Source organism: Penicillium cataractarum (assembly GCF_028827025.1).
Source record: "Penicillium cataractarum strain IBT 29864 chromosome Unknown utg000004l, whole genome shotgun sequence".
In the NCBI taxonomy this organism is placed as follows: domain Eukaryota; kingdom Fungi; phylum Ascomycota; class Eurotiomycetes; order Eurotiales; family Aspergillaceae; genus Penicillium; species Penicillium cataractarum.
In genome coordinates this window covers 1,897,770-1,923,569 of record NW_026622740.1, presented here as the reverse complement: position 1 = coordinate 1,923,569, position 25,800 = coordinate 1,897,770, and the positions used below count along the sequence as shown (strand labels likewise).

General features: G+C 48.3%; 7 protein-coding genes across 7 annotated transcripts; 3 read left to right on the top strand and 4 right to left on the bottom strand.

The window, feature by feature from the left end:
* Positions 1-4,404: 4,404 nt before the first annotated feature.
* On the top strand, positions 4,405-5,449 carry N7496_005244 (Zn(II)2Cys6 transcription factor domain-containing protein; the record flags this gene model as incomplete). The annotated part of the gene is made up of 3 exons (XM_056698173.1): positions 4,405-4,509; positions 4,575-4,672; positions 4,741-5,449. The coding sequence occupies 3 exons, from the start codon at positions 4,405-4,407 to the stop codon at positions 5,447-5,449; spliced, it is 912 nt and encodes a 303-aa protein (XP_056556698.1).
* Positions 5,450-8,958: 3,509 nt separating this feature from the next.
* Positions 8,959-10,016, top strand: N7496_005243 (uncharacterized protein; the record flags this gene model as incomplete). Its single annotated transcript, XM_056698172.1, has 2 exons — positions 8,959-9,455; positions 9,518-10,016. 2 exons carry the CDS (start codon positions 8,959-8,961, stop codon positions 10,014-10,016), a joined length of 996 nt encoding a protein of 331 aa, XP_056556697.1.
* Positions 10,017-12,937: 2,921 nt separating this feature from the next.
* Positions 12,938-13,290, bottom strand: N7496_005242 (uncharacterized protein; the record flags this gene model as incomplete). The annotated part of the gene is made up of 2 exons (XM_056698171.1): positions 12,938-13,015; positions 13,090-13,290. The coding sequence occupies 2 exons, from the start codon at positions 13,288-13,290 to the stop codon at positions 12,938-12,940; spliced, it is 279 nt and encodes a 92-aa protein (XP_056556696.1).
* Positions 13,291-14,741: 1,451 nt separating this feature from the next.
* On the bottom strand, positions 14,742-15,455 carry N7496_005241 (uncharacterized protein; the record flags this gene model as incomplete). Its single annotated transcript, XM_056698170.1, has 1 exon — positions 14,742-15,455. One exon carries the CDS (start codon positions 15,453-15,455, stop codon positions 14,742-14,744), a length of 714 nt encoding a protein of 237 aa, XP_056556695.1.
* A 641-nt stretch (positions 15,456-16,096) lies between these two features.
* On the top strand, positions 16,097-18,471 carry N7496_005240 (fungal specific transcription factor domain-containing protein; the record flags this gene model as incomplete). The annotated part of the gene is made up of 4 exons (XM_056698169.1): positions 16,097-16,535; positions 16,587-16,675; positions 16,745-17,355; positions 17,412-18,471. 4 exons carry the CDS (start codon positions 16,097-16,099, stop codon positions 18,469-18,471), a joined length of 2,199 nt encoding a protein of 732 aa, XP_056556694.1.
* Positions 18,472-20,409: 1,938 nt separating this feature from the next.
* N7496_005239 (serum paraoxonase/arylesterase family protein) lies at positions 20,410-21,764 on the bottom strand (the record flags this gene model as incomplete). The annotated part of the gene is made up of 2 exons (XM_056698168.1): positions 20,410-21,363; positions 21,450-21,764. 2 exons carry the CDS (start codon positions 21,762-21,764, stop codon positions 20,410-20,412), a joined length of 1,269 nt encoding a protein of 422 aa, XP_056556693.1.
* Positions 21,765-22,495: 731 nt separating this feature from the next.
* On the bottom strand, positions 22,496-25,386 carry N7496_005238 (ZZ type zinc finger domain protein; the record flags this gene model as incomplete). The annotated part of the gene is made up of 4 exons (XM_056698167.1): positions 22,496-23,788; positions 23,855-24,066; positions 24,139-25,039; positions 25,255-25,386. The coding sequence occupies 4 exons, from the start codon at positions 25,384-25,386 to the stop codon at positions 22,496-22,498; spliced, it is 2,538 nt and encodes an 845-aa protein (XP_056556692.1).
* Between the last annotated feature and the right edge of the window lie 414 nt (positions 25,387-25,800).

Genomic DNA, 25,800 nt, shown 5'->3' with positions numbered 1-25,800 from the left:
GTGTTTATACCCTTGTCAATATGACTGTCAATTCTAATATGTGTGGCACGTATGAAAGACTATTACCTCCATAGCATCCCTGGCCAAGTCAACATCGACCCGGGGGGAAGATACACGCGAACCTTTACATCCCGACGTAGACACGGTTCTCAAGCGGAGAGCAATGGCCCCGGAATAACACGCCGAGTTCAACAACAATGTATCGAACCCTGATGGTGACCTGGACCGGGAAAGACCGCGTCCACGGTTAAGCGGCAGGGTTTCAGGCACGACAATTAACAGCCGAGAAAAGACCTAGACGGATAGTATGTAGATCCATTCGGATCAGCGCATAGCGGATAACATTAGCCTTAGAATTAGCATTAGCATTGACATCAGCCCTGGCAATCTCATCGGAATCGGCATCAACATTTGCGAGACCCTGAATGGATCACCAAGTAAACGCCATCCAGTCAGCATTCAAATACGAACAAAAAAATGACGGTGTTTCAAAGTCTAAAGGGCCTGGATCGTTGACGAAGTACAGACATTAACTTTGTGATATCCAATTACTGCATTACTCTGCCTGACTTGAAGGTTCTGGGTCCCGTTTATTCGGCAGCGTCCCGTTCGGGCAGTTCTGCCTAGTTGGGCAATCAGTGGGTTAGCACTTCAGCGGGATGAAGTCATCAGTTTGTGAATCGGGAAGTCGGGACGATGTTATAGATGGAGTAAGAGTATTCTACGAATAGTATCATGCGAAATGGGTTTATACTATGGGAATCGTTGAATAGGACTAGTAAGTACCAAGAAGATAGCTGAGAAGATAGTGTGGGATAGTATCGATTATTGTAGACACTCTATTTAGAGCTATAAACTAATTCTGGCGGAATATTAAGCGTAGGAACATTCGTGGCAGCTCTAGTGATATCGTCAATTCGGAATAAGCACAGACACGATCGGGTTTAGTCGCAACTTGCAACGAACCCGGCACGCCTCACCTACAGCTCGGAATCACTCCCGAGTACGAAGTATCCAATTATGGAGCATCATCCTAAAAGGGGTCTACAGCCAGGTTCCATAAGTATTTGCACCCCAAGCCCCACACCACTTATTACATAATATTCTGCCTTGTAAAGGTTTCCACTTAGAGTCTAGATAATTACGTTCCATATAAACCGATAGCGCGTCAATCAAAACCAAGGACCTGTTTGTCTATTAGAATATTTATGCGCAGTTTATTACGCAAACTTCCCGCCTCACAGCGACGTGCTCAACCTGACGTGTGTTCTAGCTGAGTGGATATAGTAGGCGGTAGGAATGGAGCTAGGCGGTGGACCGGGGGGTTAAAAACTTATGGAACGTCACTGTACGTACATGCCCCTCTTCGTGAGCCGAGAACTTGTTTATTACTCTTATACATATTATCACCATCATACATTCCTAATGCTAGTACTATGTATCTCTATCTCCATATTCAACTCGGCAGATCGGCGCAGCTTAAAGCCTTATTGCCGCGGATCAGTATCATCTCTTTTCCGCATTACCCACTCCCCAACCAGGCTACAGTACTATCCTTACCTACTAACTAACTAGTAGTGGTCCACACTCGAAGGAATCCAAATCCTGTCTGCCTCAGGAAATCAGATAATAATAACTCCGTCTATGGGGCCTACCAGGTTAGAACGAGCTGCAGGCTGCGTAACCACGCGAAGCTTATAAATTTAGCGGGACTTTTTCCTGCGCCACAAGGCCAGTAAAATTAATGGTAATTGGAAAATAGAAGCGTCAGCCATGAACTGTAAGTAATACCTAATTAACGGTCTGACAAGGGTAAGAAGTACAATAGAGTAATAATGTTCTCTGTACTCTGTATGGTCTGTAACTTAATTGTCCGAGCTATGAGCGAGAAACCCGAAAACGAGTGCGAGCCGCGGCCGATCGAGGGATGGTCACGTCATGGACTTTGGTAAGGTTGCGGGTGTGCGAGATTTCGATTACTGCACCACTGTGCTGGGCGCAGGGCTTCCGATGAGTTTATTGGACTCCGTCGGCGGTGATGAATCACCGGGGCGTTTAATCGATTTGGTAAACGAGATGAGATGTATCTACACGTTCTTAGCTATGAACTACTCACCTAGACTGGGGAATGGTTTGGTACTGAGTCGCCGAATAAGAGCGATCGGCGCGGGGATTTACAACTCCGTCCATGTTGGAGTCTTCGAACTCTTTAGGAGGTCTGGCCTCTCATTCTTAAGTCATAGACTTGGGATTGGCAAGGTGTTCATAACGTTAGGATGCGAGGTGGAGAGGGGTGAAAACGTGCAGTAGTGAGTTGCTTATGAGCGGGGGGCATGTAATCTACTTGAAAGTGGTTATTTGAATACGTTACGTTGTACTTTGGCAACTGCTTCGAGGAGTATGTGTGTCATTAGTTAAATATAGAGCATCACAAGAATCAGATAGGGGTAGAGCCATGAATAGAGCCAAGAACAACAATAACAGGCATATTGATGGCCAAGCAGGCAGCTCTTAACGCCGGGAATACGGTGATACGGATACGGCGTACGCGATACGGCCGTTAGAGGGACGTGCATCCAACTCCAACGGAGTACGGACGACGGACGACGGACGACGGAGGAACTGTGTCAGGCTGTCAGCATCTGATTAATCGGCCAGTCTGAGACGCCGACCGAGTTCGATGTCGATCAATCATTGGTGAAATCGTTTGTTAGTTTAATCTTTGTTCTCTTGGTTCATTTTCTGTTTATGTACTATCCTGCGACCGGGAAACGCTATTCGCGCTATTCGTAAATCAAGCCGAGTATGTTCAATAAAGAACTTTTGCACGTGAGGAGGAAGACGATGTCATAAGAATATCCATGCATTAATGAATAAAGAACATAGAATGCTTCTAATTTGCACTAAACAATATAATGCGTGGTTTTCGCGCTCTTTGCCCCCAGTCGGCAGGGTCTTGCCGAGTGATGCACTGGTTATACACGAATTATTATGCATTGTGCCAAGACTCCAGGCACAGATCTCTAACCCATAGTAGAACAGGTGACTTTTGAGTTATGATTTATACTGAGGATATTCCGTATAAATCGTTGGAAGTTATGCTAACGATCAATATAGGAGTATATCATCAACTAAACGGGAAAACGAATCAAGGGACTAAACGGGAATATGAATTAAAGAGAAATCCAGCCACATCATACCTGCATCGGTGGCACGATCGATCAGGATAGTATCTTTCCCGGTTTTTCGCTAAGCTCTGATGAAGGATTATTGTTTACTTTTGTTGATAAGTAGTACAATAACGAGTTTTCGTCTCGAATTCTACCCTATAAAGTAATATGGAGCAAGTACACTATAAAGGGTAAGAAAAAAACTCTGGTCTTCCAGTCACCTACGGTCTTGTGCGGCCGGAAGTACAGTCCTGCCGGATATACGTCAGGGCCGTTCAGAAGTCTCCGAGGGCCGATGGAAGCTCCGTCCTCCGAGCTAACGAACTCTCTGGTAAGGGCGAAATGCCGAGTCTTCCAGTCTCCACCCTACTTCGATAGAGTAATCAGGAGAAAAGGGAAGAAAGAAAAAAAAAACGAGAGAAAAAAAAAAAAAGAAAAAAAAGGAAACCGGGCCTTGTGATTATCTTAAGTGGAGTCTTGCATAGAGATTCTGATTCGATCCGATCAGGTATCCTTTTCGTCTCAGAATCCATTTAGGATTATGCGTTATGTACGGGAAAGTAAGCGGTTCCCTCTGATTATGCTGTCCCTCTCCCGTGCTCTGTAATCCCCGTAATTTTGGGTAATCCCCATACACGTTTATGACCGCAGTGTATGAGAACGTTTCGACCTTAAAATCCCTCGAACTGCCATCCCAAAGGAAATTCATCAAAAAATAAATTAATTTAATTCCTTTCCTTTTTGGATTCTTGATTCAAATCCAAAGAAGACTAAAAAAGGGCCCTCCCCCTCCTTCATGCGCCTTCTCCGACCACCTTGAAGCACCAAACCCTCACCACCTTACTACTCCCACCACCAACCATCCCATCGCAGATGACTAGTATATGACCAGCGGTCAAAGACGATCCTTGATTATTACTTCACTCTGTTCTCAAAACCTTGTCCACCTCCCTGTCCCCCAAAGTCAATTATTGGTGGTCCCCTCGACATCGTCATTAGATCATTGACTGGTTGACGTCGATCATTCGCTTGCCCTCCTGGCCGGATCTGGAAGTATAGCTCGACTTGCACGAACAGGAAAAAAAGACAAAAAAGCCAAAGTCACCACTCCACACTCGACTTCTTCTGACTCTATCTCATCTGCTTCATACTTCTTTCTCTCTCTATACCTCATCCGTCTTCTGGATTCATCCACACTCCCTCCTTCTCCTCCATACATACATACACACACACCATGGCTGCCCGACAATCAACGCCATCGTCCGATCATTCGCACTCAGATAATGTCCGCAAGCGCGTATGTAAAGCTTGCGACCGCTGTCGCTTGAAGAAATCCAAGGTATGTAACAATGGCAAAGACATGGCGAAGAAAAGAAAAACAGCCAAAACTAACCGGGCCCCAAGTGCGATGGAAGCAGCCCATGCTCGCGTTGTCGAGCAGACAATGCCATCTGTGTCTTCGGCGAGCGAAAGAAGGCCCATGATAAAGTGTACCCCAAGGGGTGAGCATATGGCAACAATATAACATAAAACAAAGGACCCTTTTGGCTAATCATTTTACTTCGTTTAGATACGTTGAAATGCTCGAGCAACAACAAGCCTGGCTCGTCCACGGCCTACAAGAACTATACCGCCGCAGCACCGAAGGCGAAGGCTGGCCAGGCGACCTCCTCAAGCCCGAACCCAACGGCCACCCACTCACTCACGATCTCCTCACCCGCCTCGGGGCCCTCGACCACTCCAAGGGTGAACGCTTCGAAGAAAACCCCGAAGTAATGCAACACGACCTCTGGCGCAACGGAATGACCCGTCAAGATTCCACCGACGGCTCAACCGACAGCCCACACAGCCCCGTCGCCCGATCCCGCTTCTCCTCAGACGCCTTCTCTTCGCACTCGCAGCAAACAATGCCCCCAACACCACCAACCTACAGCCCCAGCAGCCGGACCGCCCCCATGCAACAACAGATCAAGGTCGAGCCGCACACCACGATGAGCGCCGCGCCCACGCCGCAGTCTCAATATGCGCTGTCGATGCAGGGCGTTGTCGATCCGCTTGCGTTGCAAGGTGCGCCGCAGTGGCCGACGAATAATGGGGGATTCAATCCGTTTGATGAGATGGATTTGATGAGTTCGGCGGATTATGCGAATTTCAACTTTGAGGACTCGATTCCTTCGCCTATGTTTCATCGTCAGATGCCCATGAATTGTGTGCCGTCTGATTATGATGATTTCAAGGAGTTTTTGAATCCGAATCCGACGGAGATCACTTCGATCTAATGGAGTGAGAGACGAAACAAGCTCAGCTTGTCGGGTTTACTTCCTGCATCTGCTTAAGCAGCAGCAGCAGCTCTTCACCTTCAAACCCTAACGCCGTATGACGTGATGCATGTATACTATACATGTTCTCTTTTCCCTTCTTCAGGGGTTTCTTCTTTACAGTTCGTGTATGGGGCTATTATCCCTCATAAACATGCTGTACCTATTTTTTATTCGGTGGGACTTGAGCAATTGCGATCCTAATCATCCTGTACAGTGTTGGGCTCGGAGGGGATCTGGTTCTGGTTTCTTCTGGTTTTGGTCCTGGTCTCTTTCAAACTGGAGTTTTGGTTAAAACGGGGTTATCGCGGCGTTTTTGACACTGTTCTTTTTTCTAACTTGTTGTTGGTCTAAATTCTTGACGAATCCACTGGATTTTCTATTCTTGAAATCTCTCTTCTCTACAAGCTATCTCGTCACGCTAATACGATACTGGAATGCATCAACACATCCTCTACAAGCAATCTATGATATCACTCCCATTTTTTTCTTCACGGCTCCAAAGCCCTGACCCAGATCTAGGCCTAGATTCCATCCCCAACTTCGAATCGCATTTTCAGGGTACAGTTTGTGGTGGAATCATTAATCAATGGTACTTCCAGTACAGAGTTGCAACGCCGGAGCTACGTGCCGACCAGATCGCTCCACCTGACTAATGCGGCTTCCAGAATGATTCATGCGCCGTCATCTGTCATCTTCGAGAATTTTATGGATGACGGGTTGTGGGTTAGAAAATGGATTATGGATCCTCGATCATCGATTATAAATTACCGACTACCGATTACACATCAGAAATTCGGATGTAACATTTTCAGTAACTTACTGTACTGCCCTTCCAGTACCTCACCCTCACTCACCAAGGTTATACACGTATCGGGGCGGTGGCTCATCTCTTGGTATTTCTTGTCATTTTCTACAGTACCAAACTAGATTCTAAGGATTAAAGAATATGCGTCTATGACTTTATCTTCGATCTGTAATCTCTTATTTCTCTGTGTTCTCAGTCAGACCTACGCGCATGGAGATAACTACCCTAACCAACGAGGCTGGACCGAGTGTCTGTTGTGCTGGCCTAGTCGTCAGCTCGGACATAAGCCTTCGCGCGGGACCAGCGCCTTAAGTCCATCCCACCTATACGAGGATCATGCAATTTGAGTTTTTTTCCCTTTATTCTTCCATCGGTGAGCTTCTGAGCTAATGTACCCATTCACTTACTGTATAGAGTAGTCGCCGTATAGCTAGAGGTACTTTGTAAAGAATTAGCCTACATTATGTGCGTGTTGTAAGCAGTTTTGCTAAACTTTGTCCATAATCCTTCCAAGTTAGAGCTGCAGCTGGAGCTGGTTGTCGTATAATCCTGCAGTATCATGTCGTATAGTGTGCATGACTGTGATTGTTGCCTTAGGCCTACAGTTACGGATTTACAATCACCGTGCAAAATTCCGCAGCTTGAGTAAGCGGAATTATTTGACTCTGTGGATCCCGACCGAGCGGTCGGAGTATTCTATACTCCATACACTATGCAAAATAGACGGCCAGAAAACCAATACCGAGATCCCTTAATGCTGATAGCAACTAAATACATACACTACTAGAATACTATGCGTATCTATCGCCTTACGGTGGATTTAAAATCACTTTGGATCCACAACTCCCCGTCTTGACTTTTTCTTTCATCCTTCTCGGGCTTGTTCTCCTGGATTTCCTCTTACGTGAGCGAGCTGGTTGCCCGAATGGGAGAGTTTTTCGAAGTCTTTTGCTTCTCCACTCGCTCATCGTGCGTCCAACGGATAAAAGTCGCCGAGATGCCGACTTTCCGATTTGGGACAAATGCTCCGCGAAAGACTAACCAAGTCGAGGCTTAGTTACGTGAATTTTGACAACATACAGCAGATGACTGTGTCGTGAGCTGTGATTATATACTGTAGTCAGCATGAGCTGGTTAAGAGGATCGAGCGTGTTAAATTGTAGTAAATAGTCTGTACGTACCAATGAAGCTCTTAGCTGCAGTATGATGTATCCTCAGACCCTGTCTCGTCATTACAGTATGCACGTTGTACTTTTTGATGTGATCAAATACCCATTCTGATTCGCAGTCCATTAAGCAGTATCCCCTTGGCGACCAAGCATCACGATTTCAATATTAGGCACAATATTGGGTTGAGCTGAGCCACGAAGAAAACCTTATGTGGATACACGTTCAACTTTGAACATTACTACTGTACTCAGTACTGTGGCTGCGACGCTGCGCGTTCTCTCCTGCAGATCATTTGAGGCAGTTGCTCGCGTCCCCCTCTCTAGTGTATGGAGCAGTCTTGTACGGAGTATGGAGACCTATTTTTGCAACATCCCACTTGCCGCGAGATAGTTCCCTTAATCGACATAGTGACCCCCTCGTCTCCATTGCTCGTTTCAGGGTATAGATCCAATAACAACACGGAAGTACATCCATCCCACGTTACGTATACCTCTCCAGCCTCGTTTTGAAGTTTAGTCCACTTAGCTTTGAGATTGGAATTCAGGGGCAGCACCGCCCCCGATTTCTCTTGTGGCCTCGTTTGGCCGCGTTCCAAGGCTGGCTGTGCTAGGCATCTGAATAAAGAGAGTGGCCAGGCCTTTACAGTTACTACGGTATTCCAAATGCCTGATCGCCGTTGGCCAGGAACTCTGCTGCTAACTTGCTAGCGGGCCAAGTCCGGGGTAGAGAGCATTCGGCGTCCGGAACCCCGTTCTCTCCGACGCCGGATGCTGGCGTGGCCTCCACCCGGTCAGGGACGAGACAAGACCAGCGCGGATCGAGCAGTTATCGTATTGTAAGGGATCATCCCCACTGTATGGGTGATGACGGTGTTTGATCGGCGAGAAGAATGGCTAGTGCTCGCCAAGAGATAGTTAGTCTAGAAAGTTAGATAGTGTGTGCATGTGGCGAGGGAGAAAAACGAGGGTCTCGGAGGCTGAAAAGTTGCTTCCATCGCCGCTTATACATCGGCGATGCCTGAGGGTGCCTGAGGATGCCTGAGGATGTCAGAACCCTTCATTTATGCCTGATAAATCAGGTGTCGATGACTAGAAAGGGGATCCCGTCAGAACCAACGAGACTAACCAGCTTGAGTACAGCTTCAGGACAGCTTGAAGGTTAGTTTTAACTAGTGGATTGTACCTCAGGCTAAGAGAGGAACGGATAGCTCCTCACGGAAGAATTCTAAGCTCTCATATAGACAATTTCTCTACCTTAGCCACTCACCCAGCCTCTCTTTAGCCTAAAAGTGGCTCGTAGCCTTTGGCATTTACCCCCCGCTGAGCAATTCCGTGCTTATTGCGGGGTTCAAACGTCATGCCAGGCCCGACATCCCACAATTTCTCCGGGAACCCCTCCAACATAAGTATTTCATATTCACCTTTTCTTCATTGACGTTGGTAAAATCTCCGTCGCCATCACTTATCACCGTTCTGTACATATCACCAGCGCCATGTCTGCCCCCGAACAGGCCGAATTCACTTTCCTGCCTCTCGGCGCTATTATCCAAGAATTCCGCGTCGGTGGCCACAACATCGTGTTGGGCTTCCCCACGCAGGATCAATATGTCAAGTACAACACTGCACACTACGGCGCGACCATTGGCCGTGTGGCCAACCGTATCAAGAACGGCGTCATCAATGAGCTGAATGGACAATCGATCCAACTGGTCAAGAACAACGGACCTAATGCCCTGCACGGCGGCCCTACGGGCTGGGGTAAGCGCGTCTTCGATGGCCCGCACACCGTCCAGCGCCATGGTCGCGATGCTCTCCTGTTCAAGTACCTCTGCCAGCACGGTGAGGAGGGATACCCCGGTACCGTCGAGGTGCGCGTGTGGTACACGGCCAGCAAGGAAGGCGATGCGACCACCTTGTTGACATCCGAGTACGAAGTCGAGTTTGTCGGCGACGAAGCCGAGGAGACAGTTGTCAACATCACAAACCACAGGTTTGTTACCACTTCCTTAAAAATGTCTACAATCTACATCAAAGCTAACACTCACCCACCAGCTACTTCAACATCGGCGACGGTCCCACCATCACCGGTACAACCGCCCAACTCGCCACAGCAGACTATCTCCCTCTGGACGACACCGGCATCCCCACGGGAGGAGTTTCCAAGTTCCCCCGCGATGTAACAACCCCCTTCACACTCGCCGCGACAGGCCCGCACATCGACGACGTCTTCATCATGGAAACCGACCCAGCCAAGATCCCGCTCGACACGCGTAGCTTGCCCCTGCGCCGTCTCGCGCAGTTCAACCACCGCAGCACCGGCCTGCATCTGGAAGTGCACAGCACTGAGCCGGCCTTCCAGTTCTACACGGGCAAGTACATTGATATTCCCCAGATTGACGGTCGGCCGGCGCAGACTGAGGGATCGGGCTTCTGTGTGGAACCGAGTCGGTATGTGAATGCGATTAATGAGCCTGAGTGGCGGAATATGGTTCTGTTGAAGAAGGGACAGGTGTTTGGTTGTAAGACTGTGTATAAGGCGTGGAAGGAGTGAAGTGGGAAGTGAAAAAGGATGTCGTACCAATGTTCTGAACTCTCGGAGCTATCGAGAGCAGTGTCTTTGATGCCGAACTTGCACCGAGAGATCGCCGACTGGTATGATGGAAAACACAATAGAAGACAAAGTTTGACTTGAGTCCAATTAAGGAAATATGACACTACCGTATTTCTCCCGGGTCGTTGCTCATATCGATAACCTTTTGGACATGTACTTCTGTATGAAGTCAGCGGCAACTCTACGTCCTAGATCTAGACCAGACCATAGGGCGCAAACACCTTGCCACCTCTATGGATTACGGATCCTCGTCTCTAACCTCGGCACCCGGCGCGTGTGGGCGAATCCCGCTGTGCCGAGCCGAGTCGCGCTGTTATCTCCGTGACATCAAGCCGATCCGCGGATCTTTCGTTTCGGCAGCCCGCCCTGCGAGACTCGGCGGGTCTAACTCGGGGCGTAGAATGGCTGGTAACTTGTAAAATAGTAATTCACCAGCCACGCCAAGTAAATTGGGAAAAGATTTTCCTGCTTGGTAGGCTATAAGACTATTTCCAAGGTTGTATGCTGGTGATAGCCGCTTAGTACTCCGTATATCCAGATCTCTTGCTTGTCATTGTACTCTATTGTCCATCTTCCGTATATTGGATCCACTGCGGAATCTATCATCATTGAAATTTTCCTTCTATGCAGAGAACATGCCGAGGTCCCGCTTAGTAGTTCAGTACATAGTGAACTACAGACCCTCACCTCCATCAACATCTTACAACTAGTTGAACTATAGTATTTCTACGAAATCCTGACATGACACCATCGAAACCGAAATAAACCAAAGTCTCCACGAAAATCATCAACAGGGCATACACTCCGTAGATCTATCATGATAGAACGCAAGCCACTCCAATAATCAACTCCCGAATCCACTCCTCTACATATCTACAGTATGTACTCCTAAACGTGCACAGTTCAACTTCAAACCCACTATACACATCAATCCCGACCCATTCTCGTGCCCCAAACCTAAACCAACCCAAACCCACAAACTCAAAGGGAAAAAAGAAAAAATTCACGCAACCCACCCCAGACGGGCCGACTTATCCAGATCCCCTGCACACACGCCCCACTAGCGGGCCCTTCGAGAAGCGCCCTCGTGCCCTTCCTTCCAGGATAGCGGACGCACTGTCATCCGTGACTCTGTAAGTAATACATAGACTAATACATAGTGTAGTTCCATGCCAAAACTGAAGTCGGCAATGCGGCTAGCTCCACACCTGCAGACTTTGCCTGAGTCAGGATTTTGAGATGCAAGAATTCGGAACTCGGGACGTGGGGAGGCTGGAGGTTCCTGTCTGGGCGAGGGACGGAATTCTATTTTCCTGCGGATGCTATACCGTATGGATACTGTACTTGTTGTGTTTGGCTTTCGTACGGTAATTATTGAATTTATAATCATGCCGTTCATGCTTATGACTTAGATTGTTAGTCTGGATAAATCGGGTTCTCGATTGAATGGTTACATGGAGATGGCTGGCTAGGTCGGAATCAGGTCTAGAGAATGGCCACCTACGTAGGTGATCATGTGTTTAGGTGCAGGCACTTCGGTTGTTTGAGTATTCGACTTTTTTGTTTATTTCGCTGAGTTGGATTGAATTGTATATCTCTGGGTGTCTTTGGGTACATCGCTGTTATTGTAGAGATATCTTAGCTTGTTCGTCGAGGTATCAAGCACCACCGTTAATTATGCTTGCTACATGGTACTGTTTGACTGAAAGCCCTTAATTCACCTTCAAACTGAATCGGTATATCTTTTCTATGAGATGCTTTTGTAAACATTGCACATTATCTAATCCTAGATTATATCAGGTATGCAGCCCTGCTAGTCCACCAAGCCTTCTTTTAAACAACGAATGGGTGGCAGTATTCTACCGTTTATTTGACTTAATCCCCTGGCCTAGCTAGAGTAAGATTGTTATATTGTATGGCTGTAAATGCAGTTCATAGGTTCAGGTCGTGGTTTATGTCGCAATCGCAATCGAAACCGGTGGTGCTAATCACATTACATCTTAGATAATGCCAGTAGAAATATCCTTAAGCAGTCATTGACTTTAGGTATTGATTAATGTAATTTCCGGCCGACCTGAGCACCCCAAAATATATAGTAAATGCGATAAATTCCGAATTCATATCTCAACAACCATATTTATTAGGTTATGATGAGATATTAGCAGTATATAATCTAGATAGTATTTCCAACGTACTAGGGAAGTATAGGGAAGACAGTTAAATTATCGATACTAGGTAGAGATATATATTTATGTCTCGATGTTAAAATTACTTTGCTAAGGCATCGAATGGAACCATCAGTTAATTACCTCAAAATAAGATATGTTATTTTATATGCCAATGAAAGTCTATATTCTAATATTTAATTAAAATAACATGTGGCTCTTGGGATATGAATTGGTGGTTTGTCACATCTACTACATGTTTTGGGGTGCGTAGCTCGACCAGGTGCGCACCCAGCTCGGCCGGTAGCTCGGCCGTGAAGTACGTTACCGGAAATAAGGTTGCGGACACCTTAACTAATTATAACCAAACACTCCTGCGATTCCGTTGGAATAGAACCGGACCATGACTCCTAAGGACTGGAACCTAGAGCCTCCAAGACTCATGTGCTAGCTCGGATCGAGTCGACATCCTACGAGGTCTAATCGGGACGTGACCTGCCAAGAGAAATGTAGTAAAAGTGAATCGGACTCGAATTAAATTAAAACAAGACTAAATTGGAGACATAATCAAGGGTCTCCAGGAATATTTGACATGAAGTGATCGCCACCCCTCTTTCCTTCGCCACCGTTTCTATCCCGATTCACCAGACACTCCAGGCGTGGTCATGGGCTATTCGAAGATCTTGAGACAAGGACTCATTTGCATAGGGAGACAAGGGCTGGAAGGTCCGCCTTCAATTTCTCCAATTCTTTATCCTTGTAAAGTTGAGCACACTAGGTTTTTTTAATGTATTTGTTAGCCTTGTACCCCCAAACTAGTTGAAGGATGATTTGTTGGTGCCACTTACGAGGTCACGAATGCTAGTACCTGTCTCTTTCGCAATGCGTATAATTTGACCGGTGGTGGCTATTTCCGCAAGTTGATCCTCCGTGTAACCATTGGGATTTGTGCAGAGTCCACCATCTTTAGGGCAGCCCATTTGTTCTGGCGTCAACGGAGCTGCAATTGCGGCAGTGATGAGCAATGAGGAGAGCCAAAAGAACCGCATGGTTGAGTATCGGCAGGAAATAATTTAGATATATTCGTAAATAAGAATGGTGTGACTGAGTCTGATTGAGAAAAAAAGATTATGGCAGGGTGTGCCCGTCTTTTTATAGCCTTTACGGGTCCTAAGTTGAATTCAATAATCGATGACTTGTAACTTCTTAAGCTTGAGGAGAAGGACTTGAATATCATGGCTGCCGATTTTTCAATGGTTGTATCAAACTATTAAAGCCCTTTGTGAGACTATCGGAATGACTTTATTTTGAGTTTAATAGATTGTTAATCTTATCGTGCTGTTTTGGGGGATCGCTAAATATAAGGAATGGCGGTGAAGACTTTCAGCTACCTAAGTGATTCAATAGTTAGTGGGTTACCAAGTAAGAACCGGCTGAAAAATATATAGGGTCTGTTGCCAGGCGGTTTAGCTACCCTCGAGTGGTCAATAAAGAATCTTCACTAAAGCCTTGACAGTGGGGCTCCGTGAATAAAGAAGTAGTCTTTAGGAGGAAGCAGGATTCGCTAGTGACTGTCATAAGTTCGATCTACCCAGCGTGTCCACCATCATCGGAACCCTTGCGGTGTAGTCGCATGTTGGAGTCGGTAAGAATTGATTTATGCGTATATGGTTGACTAAAATGTTGGGAGAATCTCGCCCAACCTCCGTTTATGAGGCGAAATGCGGCGAGCACTAGGCGCCGATGCAGTACTACCTATGGCGCCCCTATCTCGTCTACTGCTTCGCAGCGAAGGCGATAACACCGGACTGCTTGTCTTAGTACTTATTTCCTTCTTCCTGCTTCTCGCCAGATGTGATCACAGACTCGCCCCAGGGCACCGGGTACATGTACCCGGTATTAGTGGGAATGCCCCTAGGCCAACTATTCCAATTTATTCAGTCGGCAAAAAATTTAGGCAGTTAGCTGCACGACTCAAGGTTCATTGGACTGAGAAGTTTTGCGTGGAGAGATTTTTATTCGGAATTGCCACATGGCATTGCGCCGAAGACTATCGAAAGCTTCGAGTACTGTAGCAGCTCAAAGGTCTGTTTCCTGAGATTACAGAAATGAAACCACCAAGGATGTTTAACTTTTTATATATGAGGTCTTTTGAATTTCTTTTGAAATGGCTTTCTTGATGGCTTAAAAACAATATCTTATTCTATCGCTCAGCTCGTGACGGAGGAAATGATCGGAAGTTTTATCTAAATTTCGAGCTAATGGAGCCCACTGTACTTGCCTTTTCAAGACGAATTCTTGACCACCAGTAAGGCCAGGTCAAAAACGTGCCTTTGTAGGTAAAATATCGGCGGATTATAAGAATATAGAGCAAAAGTTTGAATGAAAATGTTCATCTGGGTGAGTGTGACTAAACAAGTAGCGAATGATAGTTACTAACTTAAATCACAAGTCAACTTCTTCTACCACATAAGCCAGAACATCCCTTCACAGATTAAAATTATTGTCCAGCCTCCACTTCTCGAGCCATATCTCCCATGGCATCAAAACGCCAGTCATAGATATTATCGGACAAATTTCCCATCGTAGCACCTGGCCGCACAATCCAAGCAGACTTGATTCCAATCTTCTTGGCAGGGTGGTGGTCATGGAACTGGCTCTGAGCAGTTTGAAGAACTTGAGAGGGCTCAATGCCGAAAGTAGATTTCACCGTCTTGAGCATATATTCAAAGTTGCGAAGATCTGGCTTATACGAGCCCACATCTTGAGCTGTGATGATCAGATCGAACGGGAAGCCTTCAAGACTGCCCGCATTGGTTTTTGCGAAGGATTCACGATCGACATTTGATAGGACAACTAGCTTGTAATGCTTTGAAAGGCGCTTGAGGGCGTCCACCGTGTCTGGGAAAGCGGGCCAATTGCCGATTGACTCTCCGAACTGCCTGCTTTCCTCCTGAGTGGGAGTCTCCAGACCCAGACGCTTGGCGAACTCGGGATGGATGGTTGTCAACAACTGATGGTATGGCATATCGGGAGTCTTGATCTGTTGTTCACGTTCAAGCTCATGGTAGATAGTGAGTAGGCGCTTGCGTGTAAACTGAGCTTCGTTCTTGTCTAGAGTGGGCTGGAATGCAGCGAGGATACCGCCTTCCCAGTCGACAAGAGTGCCGTAGACGTCGAAGGACAGCACACGAAAGTCGGAAAGTTGAGACATTGTCAAGTTTTGTTTGAAGTAAGTGTCGGATAACTGAAGAAGTAGTGAAGGTGTGAATGGAAACTGGCAAAGGATGCATGCGCTTTTATATCAAATCGGTTCGGGTACTGAGACCCGAGTGAGAGGCCGTAGCCGGTTGAACCTACCAATAAGCTCAACAGGTCATCCTCCGAGTGAAAGCGCTCACAACTGCTGGAAATTTCCAAGAAATTAGGCCTCTAACTCTTTTCGGTCTGTCTCCATTCTATGAGCTCTTGTTATGCAGCGCTTCATACTGTTGATTCTTATCGCTTGTCGCTTATCGATAAGGTTATCATATAGCTTACGTCATTCATGCCTCAGGCCAAAATATGCACCGATCTTCATGGACCGTCTTTCCTACAATTCATCTCCGTGCATTTGACAATTCAACGGGGCCCGAGTTGGCTTGCGTTGCAATGTCCGAGCCTGGTGCCAAGACAACCAGGACACTAAAGGGCAGGCAAAGAAGACCCCGTGTGCCCGAGGCACAGCGAAAGAGGACGGCACAGGCGTAAGTAAACGCCATACACTTAGCAATAAATTTCCCTTGGTGCTAATTGTCTACGATCCAGATGCTTGCCTTGTCGTCAGTATAAAGAAAAATGTAATACATCTGTTCCATGGCCAGACTGGGGCCTGCATTCGTTTTTGCACAAATTGACTCGACTCGAAAGGTGGAGGCGGCAATCCTTGTAATCGTTGCCAGCAGCGTCAGAGAAAATGCGGATTCGAGAGTTCAAGCCGCCGGCAAGTTCCAGGGTTACGATATGATTATTCAGAGTAAGTCTATTCTGAACTTCTTAGTCCTCCAGACGAAATTGGCTACTCACCTTCGTAACAGGAATGGAGAGCCTTCGGAACGGAATGCCACTGAGCTTCAAATGAAGCGGATCATCACACACTTCCTCGGAGATGTTTCATTTGAACCAAGTGCTCTCCAGAAAATTGCCGATTCATTAGAACAGGGACAGCAGGCACCGGAGCAACCAGATAGTAATTCAAACGACGCTGCTCTGGGAGATCATTACTCGGTCGACCTGCTTTCGACCAGCACAATGCGTGTGTTCAATATCCGGATAATGACGTTTCTTGGCTAACCTGGCTTGATAGATTATTCAGGAGAGCTGTCCCATTGGAACTTCTCTAGAATGCTCGAGCGGCGGCTTCGAACCTTTGGGGACCAGACACGACAAACCGAGGTATGATGGTGATCTCCTCTGAAGATATGAGGGCGTTTCAAGACTTGTCATACTGACTAGGTTCTCCAGGACTCTGCCCACGCAACGGGGTTTCATCGAGCCACCGACCTGCACTCGTCGGGCTCCAGTGTCACTCTGGCAAAGTCATATTTCCCCCCAAAACACATCGCAGAATTCCTAACAAACGCCTTTATCAAGTTCAGCCAAACAAACTACTTTTACTTTGACGAGTCTACGTTTCGCCAAAAACTAGACTTTTACTACAGCACTCCACATCCACCCTCGATCAATGATGCCGGTTGGATATGTACTCTTCTCATGACTTTCGCAATTGGCACACAGTTTGCACAAATGCAAGCCAATTCAACACCTGGTAGTATCAACTCTTCTACGGAAAGGACTCCCGATGATCAAATCGGGTTGGAACTTTACCGGTTTGCATGTCGACTCATTCCGGATCTCATAACAGTTGCAAGTGTGGAGACTGTCCAGGCCTTTTTGTTGATGGGAGTTTATACCTTGCCGATCGACACGGCAGGTTTGGCATACGTATACTACGGTTTGGCGATCAAGATGGCGATTCAGAATGGGATGCATCGCAAGCTACCTGAGGGTAATTTGGCACCGGAGATTGTCGAAGTGCGGAATCGGCTTTGGTGGTCTGCATACTCGTTGGAACGGTATGATGTTTCCCTCGTAATTGACGAATTGACAAGGATTCTCATCGTTTATATAGTCGAATCGGTATTCTACACGGCCGCCCTGTGTCTGTATCTCCTGCTGAGATCGATGCTCCATTGCCCACCGACCTACCCGCTCTGAGACCGATAGGCCGATCGACCAATCTACCCAACTTCACCGCTGCAATTGTCTTGACAGATCACTTGGCAAAGGCTTCCGAAGCGATGAAGTCACTTAGAAATTGCCCAAAGCCCAGAAAGAAGCAATTCCTTCGACAACTTGCTTCCACGCGCGATCAACTCAGCTCATGGTGGGACAGCCTTACCAGTGAGATTCACTGCCGAGATCTTGACGCCACAGGAGCATTCTTCCGTTGCAATGTGCACCTTGAGATCTATTACAAGACGACTTTGATATACATGGGTCGCCCCTTCATCATATCGCAAGTATCTTCCGGCATGCTTGACTCGGTGGACAGTAGCAGGACCCATGAAGTCCCTGATATCGTCAACATTCTTCGCCGCGACTCACTTCATGCAGCGCTCAGAGTGATTGAGCTTTGCCAACTCTTGCAAGATACCGTTGGCCTGGCGCGTGTCTCATACACCGAATTCAATGGATGCCGCGTTGCTTTGCTGGCACTGATTGCGCATAGCATCAACGGGCCGTCAAGCAATATATCACGAAGCCTGAATCAAGGCATGGCGCTTATTCGACAGATCTGCACGGGGTTGGAATCTGCACAGTCTGAGGTGGCTGTTATCGAAGCGCTTGAACGAGCCAGGCAGCGACTGCACAATCATTCAGTGGCAGAGCAGAGTGGATCTACAGATGCTGTAACGGGCTATGACCAGTTCAGAGAATGGACCAAACTCTGGCAGAGTGAACCGTTGGAGGGAGGGAATCTAGGATTTTCAAGTGGCCTGGAGATGTCCTTTGATCAGCACACTCCTAATTCTGTTCCTTCTTTTGATGGGTTCTTCTCATCTTTCCCGAACGAGCTCAGTGAATTTGCTGCTATCCCGGGGATATATTACGATCTGTCACTTGGCCAGGAGTGGATGACTGAGCCGCAAGCTGAAGGCTCGGAGTGGTCAGTGAATGCACCACTCTGATGGAATACGGGTTGAATCTTGGGTTTGGCATTTAATTACACAGTACTTTCAATATCAAGAGTGATGTATTATCTTCAGAGTATATACAACAACACCGCATTCATGTCTACTCGTACCCCTTCTGTCAATCCTACAGACTATTGCAAATAATGTCAACTCTTTGTTTTGCATCGCCCGTCATCCGTATAATTTCGTCATCGCAAGCGGTCAAAGCTCTAGTTATCCCGAGGAGGCTATGGATATACCCAAAAACAGAACCCGCGTACCTTCTTAATTAGGGCTAGAAGTATACCCTGAATGACATCAAAATCATCAAAATCAAACAAACATCACGTCGAAACGACATCAGCATCTCACTAGCGTTCTGGGTTAAACCCCCCTTCCCTCCCCCCGAAGTCCTTCTTTTTTTCTTTTCCTCCTCAACTCTCCGTCTCTCTTGTTCTTACCCGTCGTCCTGTCTGCTCTCTCTCCATCCTGTCTACTCCATCCTGTATACTCCATCCTGTATACTCCATCCTGTCTACTCCATTCTTCCTGTGCTCTTCTTCCTGTGCTCTTCTTCCTGTGCTCTTCTTCCTGTGCTCTTCTTCCTGTGCTCTTCTTCCTGTGCTCTTCTTCCTGTGCTCTTCTTCCTGTGCTCTTCTTCCTGTGCTCTTCTTCCTATGCTCTTCTTCCTGTGCTCTTCCTCCTGTGCTCTTCTTCCTGTGCTCTTCTTCCTGTGCTCTTCTTCCTATGCTCTTCTTCCTGTGCTCTTCCTCCTGTGCTCTTCTTCCTGTACTCTTCTTCCTATACTCTTCCTCCTGTGCTCTTCCTCCTGTGCTCTTCTTCCTATGCTCTTCTTCCTATGCTCTTCTTCCTATTCCATTTCTGTCCGTCCTCCTCTGCCTATACTCCTCTGTCCATTCTCTTTTGTCCGTTCTCATCCTATTTCCTTTCTACTTCCTCGTCTCTCAAAGGCGAAAGGTGAGTCCAACGGTGGGTTTTCCTTCTCTCCTCTCTTCTCCCCTCCATTGAACGGTGAGTCCAACGGTGAGTTTTCTTTTGTCTTCCCCTTCCTCTCCTCTTTCCTCTCCTCTCCGTCCCTCTTCCGCGTCTCGTCGAGGCGCAAGGTAAGTCCGTAGCAGGTGGGTTTTCTTTTGTCTTTTCCTTTCTCTTCTTCTTTTCTTCTTCTTCTTCTTTTTCTTTTGCGATCTAAACTGCATTTATTCTTTCGCGATTTACCCCAGCGACGAGTTCCCACCTTGACGCGGTGCTGGGGCTTAGTAGTCCCCGTTTGACTTTGGTCAACGGGGATGAAGCCAAGAGGAACTCACTGTTCATTCCCTTTCGTCTCTTTTTTCTTGTTTGCATCTCCATGTTCGGGACGAGCAGTTTAGTTTTGCTCCGGTCGGGTCTTATTCCAAGTTTTCTGTTGGTGCTGTGACTCGGACGCGACACTGTTCCCCATCCTGTTTGGCGATGTGACTTGAGAATACTGTAGATAGAAATACGAATCATCTTGTTTTCAAAAAGTCTTCTCCAATCCTCTATTAGATCTCAAATCTATAGGTTTTGAGTACACATGTAAAACCCGATCGAGTCGTCGGCGACCGTTACGCATGAGACTACGAGATATGCTAGTACCAGCGCCCATGGTTTGCGTACACTGCATTTACCAGATATCACAAGAAGAATGTCAAGATATCCATCTGCTTCTCTCCTTTGTAAGAATAAAAGCGATTCAGAGATGGCATACATGGCTGTCGCCAGACGCGCGTTTGTCTACATGCGCCATCGTCAACGACGTACAACTACCGTAGTAATAAGCATCATCAAGTGTATGATTTCCTTCTTATCTTTTTTCAGACACTCTTCGCAAAGTAGTATGTTTTTTCCAAGTCTCCTGGTCAAATACTCATGACAAAACTCGTTCATTCCAGTTTATCAGAATCTACCAATCTACAACTCAACCAAAACAGCAATCATACTCTCCGACAAAAACCCGGTCACAAACAACCAAGCCTTCTTCACCCCCTGCTTGCCCTCCCCCTCGTCCTTCTCCATTTCAACAGGAACCAAAACCGCCGCACTAGCAGTCCGAATCCTCCGCCCATCATCCTCAAACAACAACCTCTTCTCCCACCCATGCCCCTGTCCACCCTTCTCCTTCGCATACCAAACCTGCACCGCATCCAACGCATCCGGATCCGTCCCCGTCTGCGGGAGATAAAAGCCCTGCGAAATCCCCGCAATAACGAACCCGCTCGCGTCATGCGCATCACTCTTATACGGATCCACATAGTAACTCGGGTTATCAGTGACCGTGTCGAAAACGATCGTATCACGCACGGTCAAGGTATTATTCTCCCGGCTCGCAAGGTATAACTCCCCACCGATCGCGCTGGCAATAATGACTTCAGACTCGGAGCGGGCGTGGCCAAGACCGTTGTTATTCCATAGTCCCTCGTGGGCGATTGAAGCTGTTAGCGATGCCGTTGCGGAGGGCACGTTGTGGAGTTGTTCGAGGTGGACGTGGATGACGTTTGTCCATTTTGCGGAGGGCCAGATGTCTTCGATGAATCTCAAAAGACCGGAGCGGTAGAAGTGGTCGTTTGTTACGTAGAAGGAGGTCGGGCTGGCGGCGTAGATGTCGTTGGGTGTTTGGATGAGTGGGTGTCGGATAGAGCGGACGTGTTGTACTGTCGTTGAGTGGAGGATGTGGTGGAAGAGTTCGATTTGAGAACGTGCTGCGGGGTTATTGGGGGAGTCTGGGGTGAAGTCTGGGTTTGGGAGGTGATTGACGGCGAAGATGTAGACTGCATCTGAGTCTTGAGGGTCTTCGATGACGTCGATGCCGTGTGTGACGAAGGGCCCGTTGAAGTTTTCAAAGGCCAGACGGGTAGATTTGAAGGTCTGGCATTGACAAATGGGGTATTGTCAGTATATTGCTTTGTATAATGTGGACCTCGGCATCTTGAAGAAGATACTCTAGCACGCACCTTTGGATCGACAACATGGATAGATCCCCGGCCCACAGTTTTAGCATCCAAATGGCCCAGACCGGGGAACCAGTCGAAGCGGGTCTCTTTCACGTCTTCGCATGCGGTGAATAGCAAATTAGCAGGGCGATGATAATGCAAATCTTCGCAATGGACGGTATCCTCAATGACGATGGGGCCCTGGCCTGCGCCCAGTACAGTTGGATTGGGCGTTAAGAAAGGGCCGCTGACTCTGATAATATGGAGAACTGCTGGGCCCAGGATGGCCACCAGCATGGTGAATAGGCCTAAGAAGGCCGAACTCAAGAGTCCCATTGCGGCGTGGGTGTTGCCGTCGCCAGAATGGGGGAGAAAGAATCGATTGCTGGACTGGCTGGGAATTCTAGTAATTAGTAGTAATAGTACAGCAAAGTACAGCAAAGGAAGGAAGAGAGGGAGGCTAAGCGGGGACCTTAACCTTAAATTGGCTCCTCCTTACGCGAGAGTCGAACCGAGATGAAGAATTGCCTCGGTCTTTTTTCCCTGCGTTACGTTACACCAACATCGTCATGGCTGGCTACGCGGGGGTGGAGTCGGAGTGGGTCCGGTAAACCCCAACAGACATTGATGTGAATGTTCTTTGGACTAAGTTATTATTGGCCTGTACAAAGTCAAAGTACGTAGAAAAAGAAGCAATGAATTTGACTATCTGAAGCAAGAGTAATGCAGTGGAGATATTCTTTTCTGGTTGCAACTGGAGCTGGAGCCGCGTCAAGGCCTGTGAACTTGTCAAGTCGAAGCTCTTGCAGAAGAATAGCTGAAAAAGAAAAAAATAATAAGATTCGAAATGTCAAATTCAAAAGATCGAAAAAAAGAGATAGTAAAAGTCATTATGAATGCTGACCATGGCAGAAGTGGCCAAGCTTGTGTGTTTGGGGTTTGAGGATAAGAAATAGAAAGAAAAAAGAGACCAGTTTCGAAACCTTCCAGCTTGCAAATTCCCAATTCCATATCGTGTCATAAAGCCAGGCAATGCCTGTGGTACAAATAGTGGTTGAGCGAGTTGTCTAGTGAATAGACTGCTTGGCCTCCAGGAACTCCTGGTCACTAGCATCCAGGACATCATACTCTTCGTCGGTCAGGAAGCCAGCGTCGGTGGAGACCTCGTCCAAGGTGAGGCTTTCCACATCTTCCAAAACATCTCCCTCCGAAGCGGTCGACAGAGTCGGGGCCTGGCGGGTCAAAGACACGGCTTCATGAAGACTAGACTCGGGAGATTCCTTCTCCAGCTTAGGGAAGATCATACCACTACCGGAAGGTTCAGTGGAAGACTCGGTCTCGGCCAGCTCCTCAATAGCCTTCTTGATTGGCTCAGCGACCGAGGGGGTAGGGGACACAACACCCTGCACCTGAATATCGCACCACAATCGGTGACCAATGGGAATACCGTTGGGGAGCTTCAGACGCCAGTACGAGATAGCGGTGCCCTCACGGCGAGGGGTGCGAAGGGTCACGCTAAAGTCGGCACTCTGTCCGGGACCGAGGGAGGTAGTGAGCTTGTTGCTCTCCATCGCACAGCGGATGGACTCGACACTCGATGGGTGGCTAGAGTCAACGTTGAACATGGTGTCTCCGCCGACAAAGCGGACGTCACTACCAGCAGGCCAGGCAAGAGGGCCGGGGTTGAAGAGGGTCCAAGTCTGGCGGAAAATAGTGTTGGGAGGAAGCTTGGTACCGTCAGCGATAGCATCGCGAACGAAGTAAGCCTTGTAGTTGTCCGAGTCTTGCTTGTCGGTCACCTCGGGCGCCTCAACGGCAGGGACGGGGGAGTAAGGGGCGGGCCAAGCTGGCTCGGGTTTGGTGGCTTCCACCTCTACGGGAGCCTGCTCCACAACAACAGGCTTCTTCTCCTCGACCTCCTCATGCAGAGCAACGGAGGGAGAGTCGAAAGTACCACGGGGCTGGTCACCCAGAGAAAGTCGGCCAGGGACAGCGTCGTCCTCGGTAATAGTGCTGACCGTCACGGTGCGGACAGGAGTCTTGAACTTGACCAGGGGGTGGGTGCGGTTGTGCTGGTGGTTGGGATGGGCCTCGCAGCTCGCGCAGAAGTCAACGTCGTCACAGACGGCACACTTGTATCGAACTCCGGTGATGTAGCTCTGAGCGGGCTTGTCCTTGCACAGTGGGCCATCACAGAAGATGCCAAAGTGGACCTCGGATTCACGAGGCTGCTCACCAATAGCTTCGTAGATAGGAGCGAAGCGGTGGCCGGGGTGGTTCTGGTGGGCCTTCTGGATGCAGCTGGTGCAGTAGTCCCAGTCAGGGCAAGACAGGCACTTGTGGCGAGTACCGATAATGCGCTAGAGGGGGTTAGCATGTGTTCTGACAGAATGGATTAAATTCCCTGGGGGCAGCAGGTATCTTACCTTCTCACATCCATCACAGATGGCAGCATGCTTGAACTGACGGCCAGGAAGGCAGCGTGACATGATGAGGTTCTTCAAGCAGAAGTTACGGTCCGAGCCAAGGGAGAAGGTGTGGGCAGGGTGATGGCCATGCTTGTTGCGCAGGAGGCAACGAAGGCAGAGATCATAATCCTCGCAGTCATTGCAACGCACGAGGTTGCTCTCGTCGACCTCTATATTTTCATGTTAGCGCTGTTCCTTATATGAGGGGATGGGGATGGGGATGGGGATGGAACACAACATACCACGGCAGCATCCATTGCACATAGGCTGCTCATCGCCCTGAATAGCGATATCAGACTGGGTCGAAAGGCCAGGATTGAGAGAGGCCTCCATCTCCTGAACCTGTTCAGAGGTGGAAGGCTCGTAGGCCGGGCACACTGCAATATGGGGCTTGATCTCTTCCTCTTCCTGCACAGGAGCAACCTCTTCGGTAAGCTCGGGGGTCTCATGGGCCTTAACCTCAGTCTGGGCCTGGGCCTGAGTCTGACGAGGTGGAATTGTCTCGGTGGTGCTGTTGGTCACGACACCGTTCACCACCATCCGCTTGATCAGCCAGTGACCATCGCTACGGCACGACGCACCGGCCTCGATACACTGTGGGCACACGTCGTAGTCACCATATTCGCAGATACTGCAGTGATAGTGCTCGTTGGCAATAGATCGACCACAGTTGTTGCAGTCAATACAGAACATGCCGTTGGGGGAGCTGTGAGAGATAACGGGGAAGCGGATCTTGTCTTCAGCCTCAAAGTCCCGGTAGCGAGGAGGTTGAACGGAAGTCTGCATCGACTGAGGCGGGAAGGCATCGACCTCGATCGAGGTGGTTGACAGCTCAGAGGTGGCAGGGAGAGACTCGGGATGAGCCATGGGGATGGGTGAGCTGAGGACGGTCTCAAGGTAACTGTAACGGGGAGGGCTTAGAGAGGACGGCTGGGCCGGGATAGAGAAGTCTGAAGGTGCCGACACCGAGGTCTCGACCACGGTGGCCTTGATGCGAAGCTTGGACTTGGCTTTGGCAGCACGGTAGAGTTGTTTGTAGACGGAGGGGTTGGCTTCGTCTAGGCGAATGTAGTTACCGGCGCTGTCAGAATAGCGTTCGAAGATGACGTTGACATTTGCCGGAACGCCGAGAAGCAAGCGGAGCTAAACCCAAGGCATCAATTAGTCAACAAGTAACCACAATCGGCTTCTTCTTATTTGGAATTTGAAGCGATTTTGCATCGATACAGGCCAAATAAGTGTTTCAAATCACCATCGAGTCATCGATCACGGCGATCACCGAGCGGATCATGGAGATACGGGGACGGGGGGCGGACTGGAGGTCCGGTCGGAGCTTGAGTGGAGACAAGATAGCTTACCTTTTGGGGCAGGACCTGAGCCTGGAGGTCCTTCAAAGGTAATTTGAAGCGGCGGTTGCTGTCGTTGTAAAGAACCTTGACGGAAACTTGATGATCTGGACCTGGGTGTGATGGGAGGGCTGGAGTAGCCATGATGCAGGTGGAGATGGAAGAGGATGTGGAGGTGGGAAGTACAGGGCACTAAGAGGGAGATAAGGAATCTTTAAGAAAGCCGAGGCAAGCAACGTTTCAATACGTGGAGGGGGATAGGGGGGTACAAGTACGACGGGAGAAGGGGATGGAAGAAGGGGAGATGATGGAAAGAGGAGAGTAAGAAAGAAAATCGAGTCAGAAAGATATGGAAAGTGACGAGTGTCGAGGGAAACTGACGGATCCGAGCAGGCAGAGAGGAAGCGGTTTGTACGATGGGGGGAAGGTCAGCTGCCACTGGGCGGTGTAAGATTAGGTAAGGCTAGGTGGGGGTCACGCCTTTACAGGTATGGTACGGGAAGACTATCGTAACGATACAGTGTCCCTACTGGTTTATTGGGGAGATTATTGGGGTAA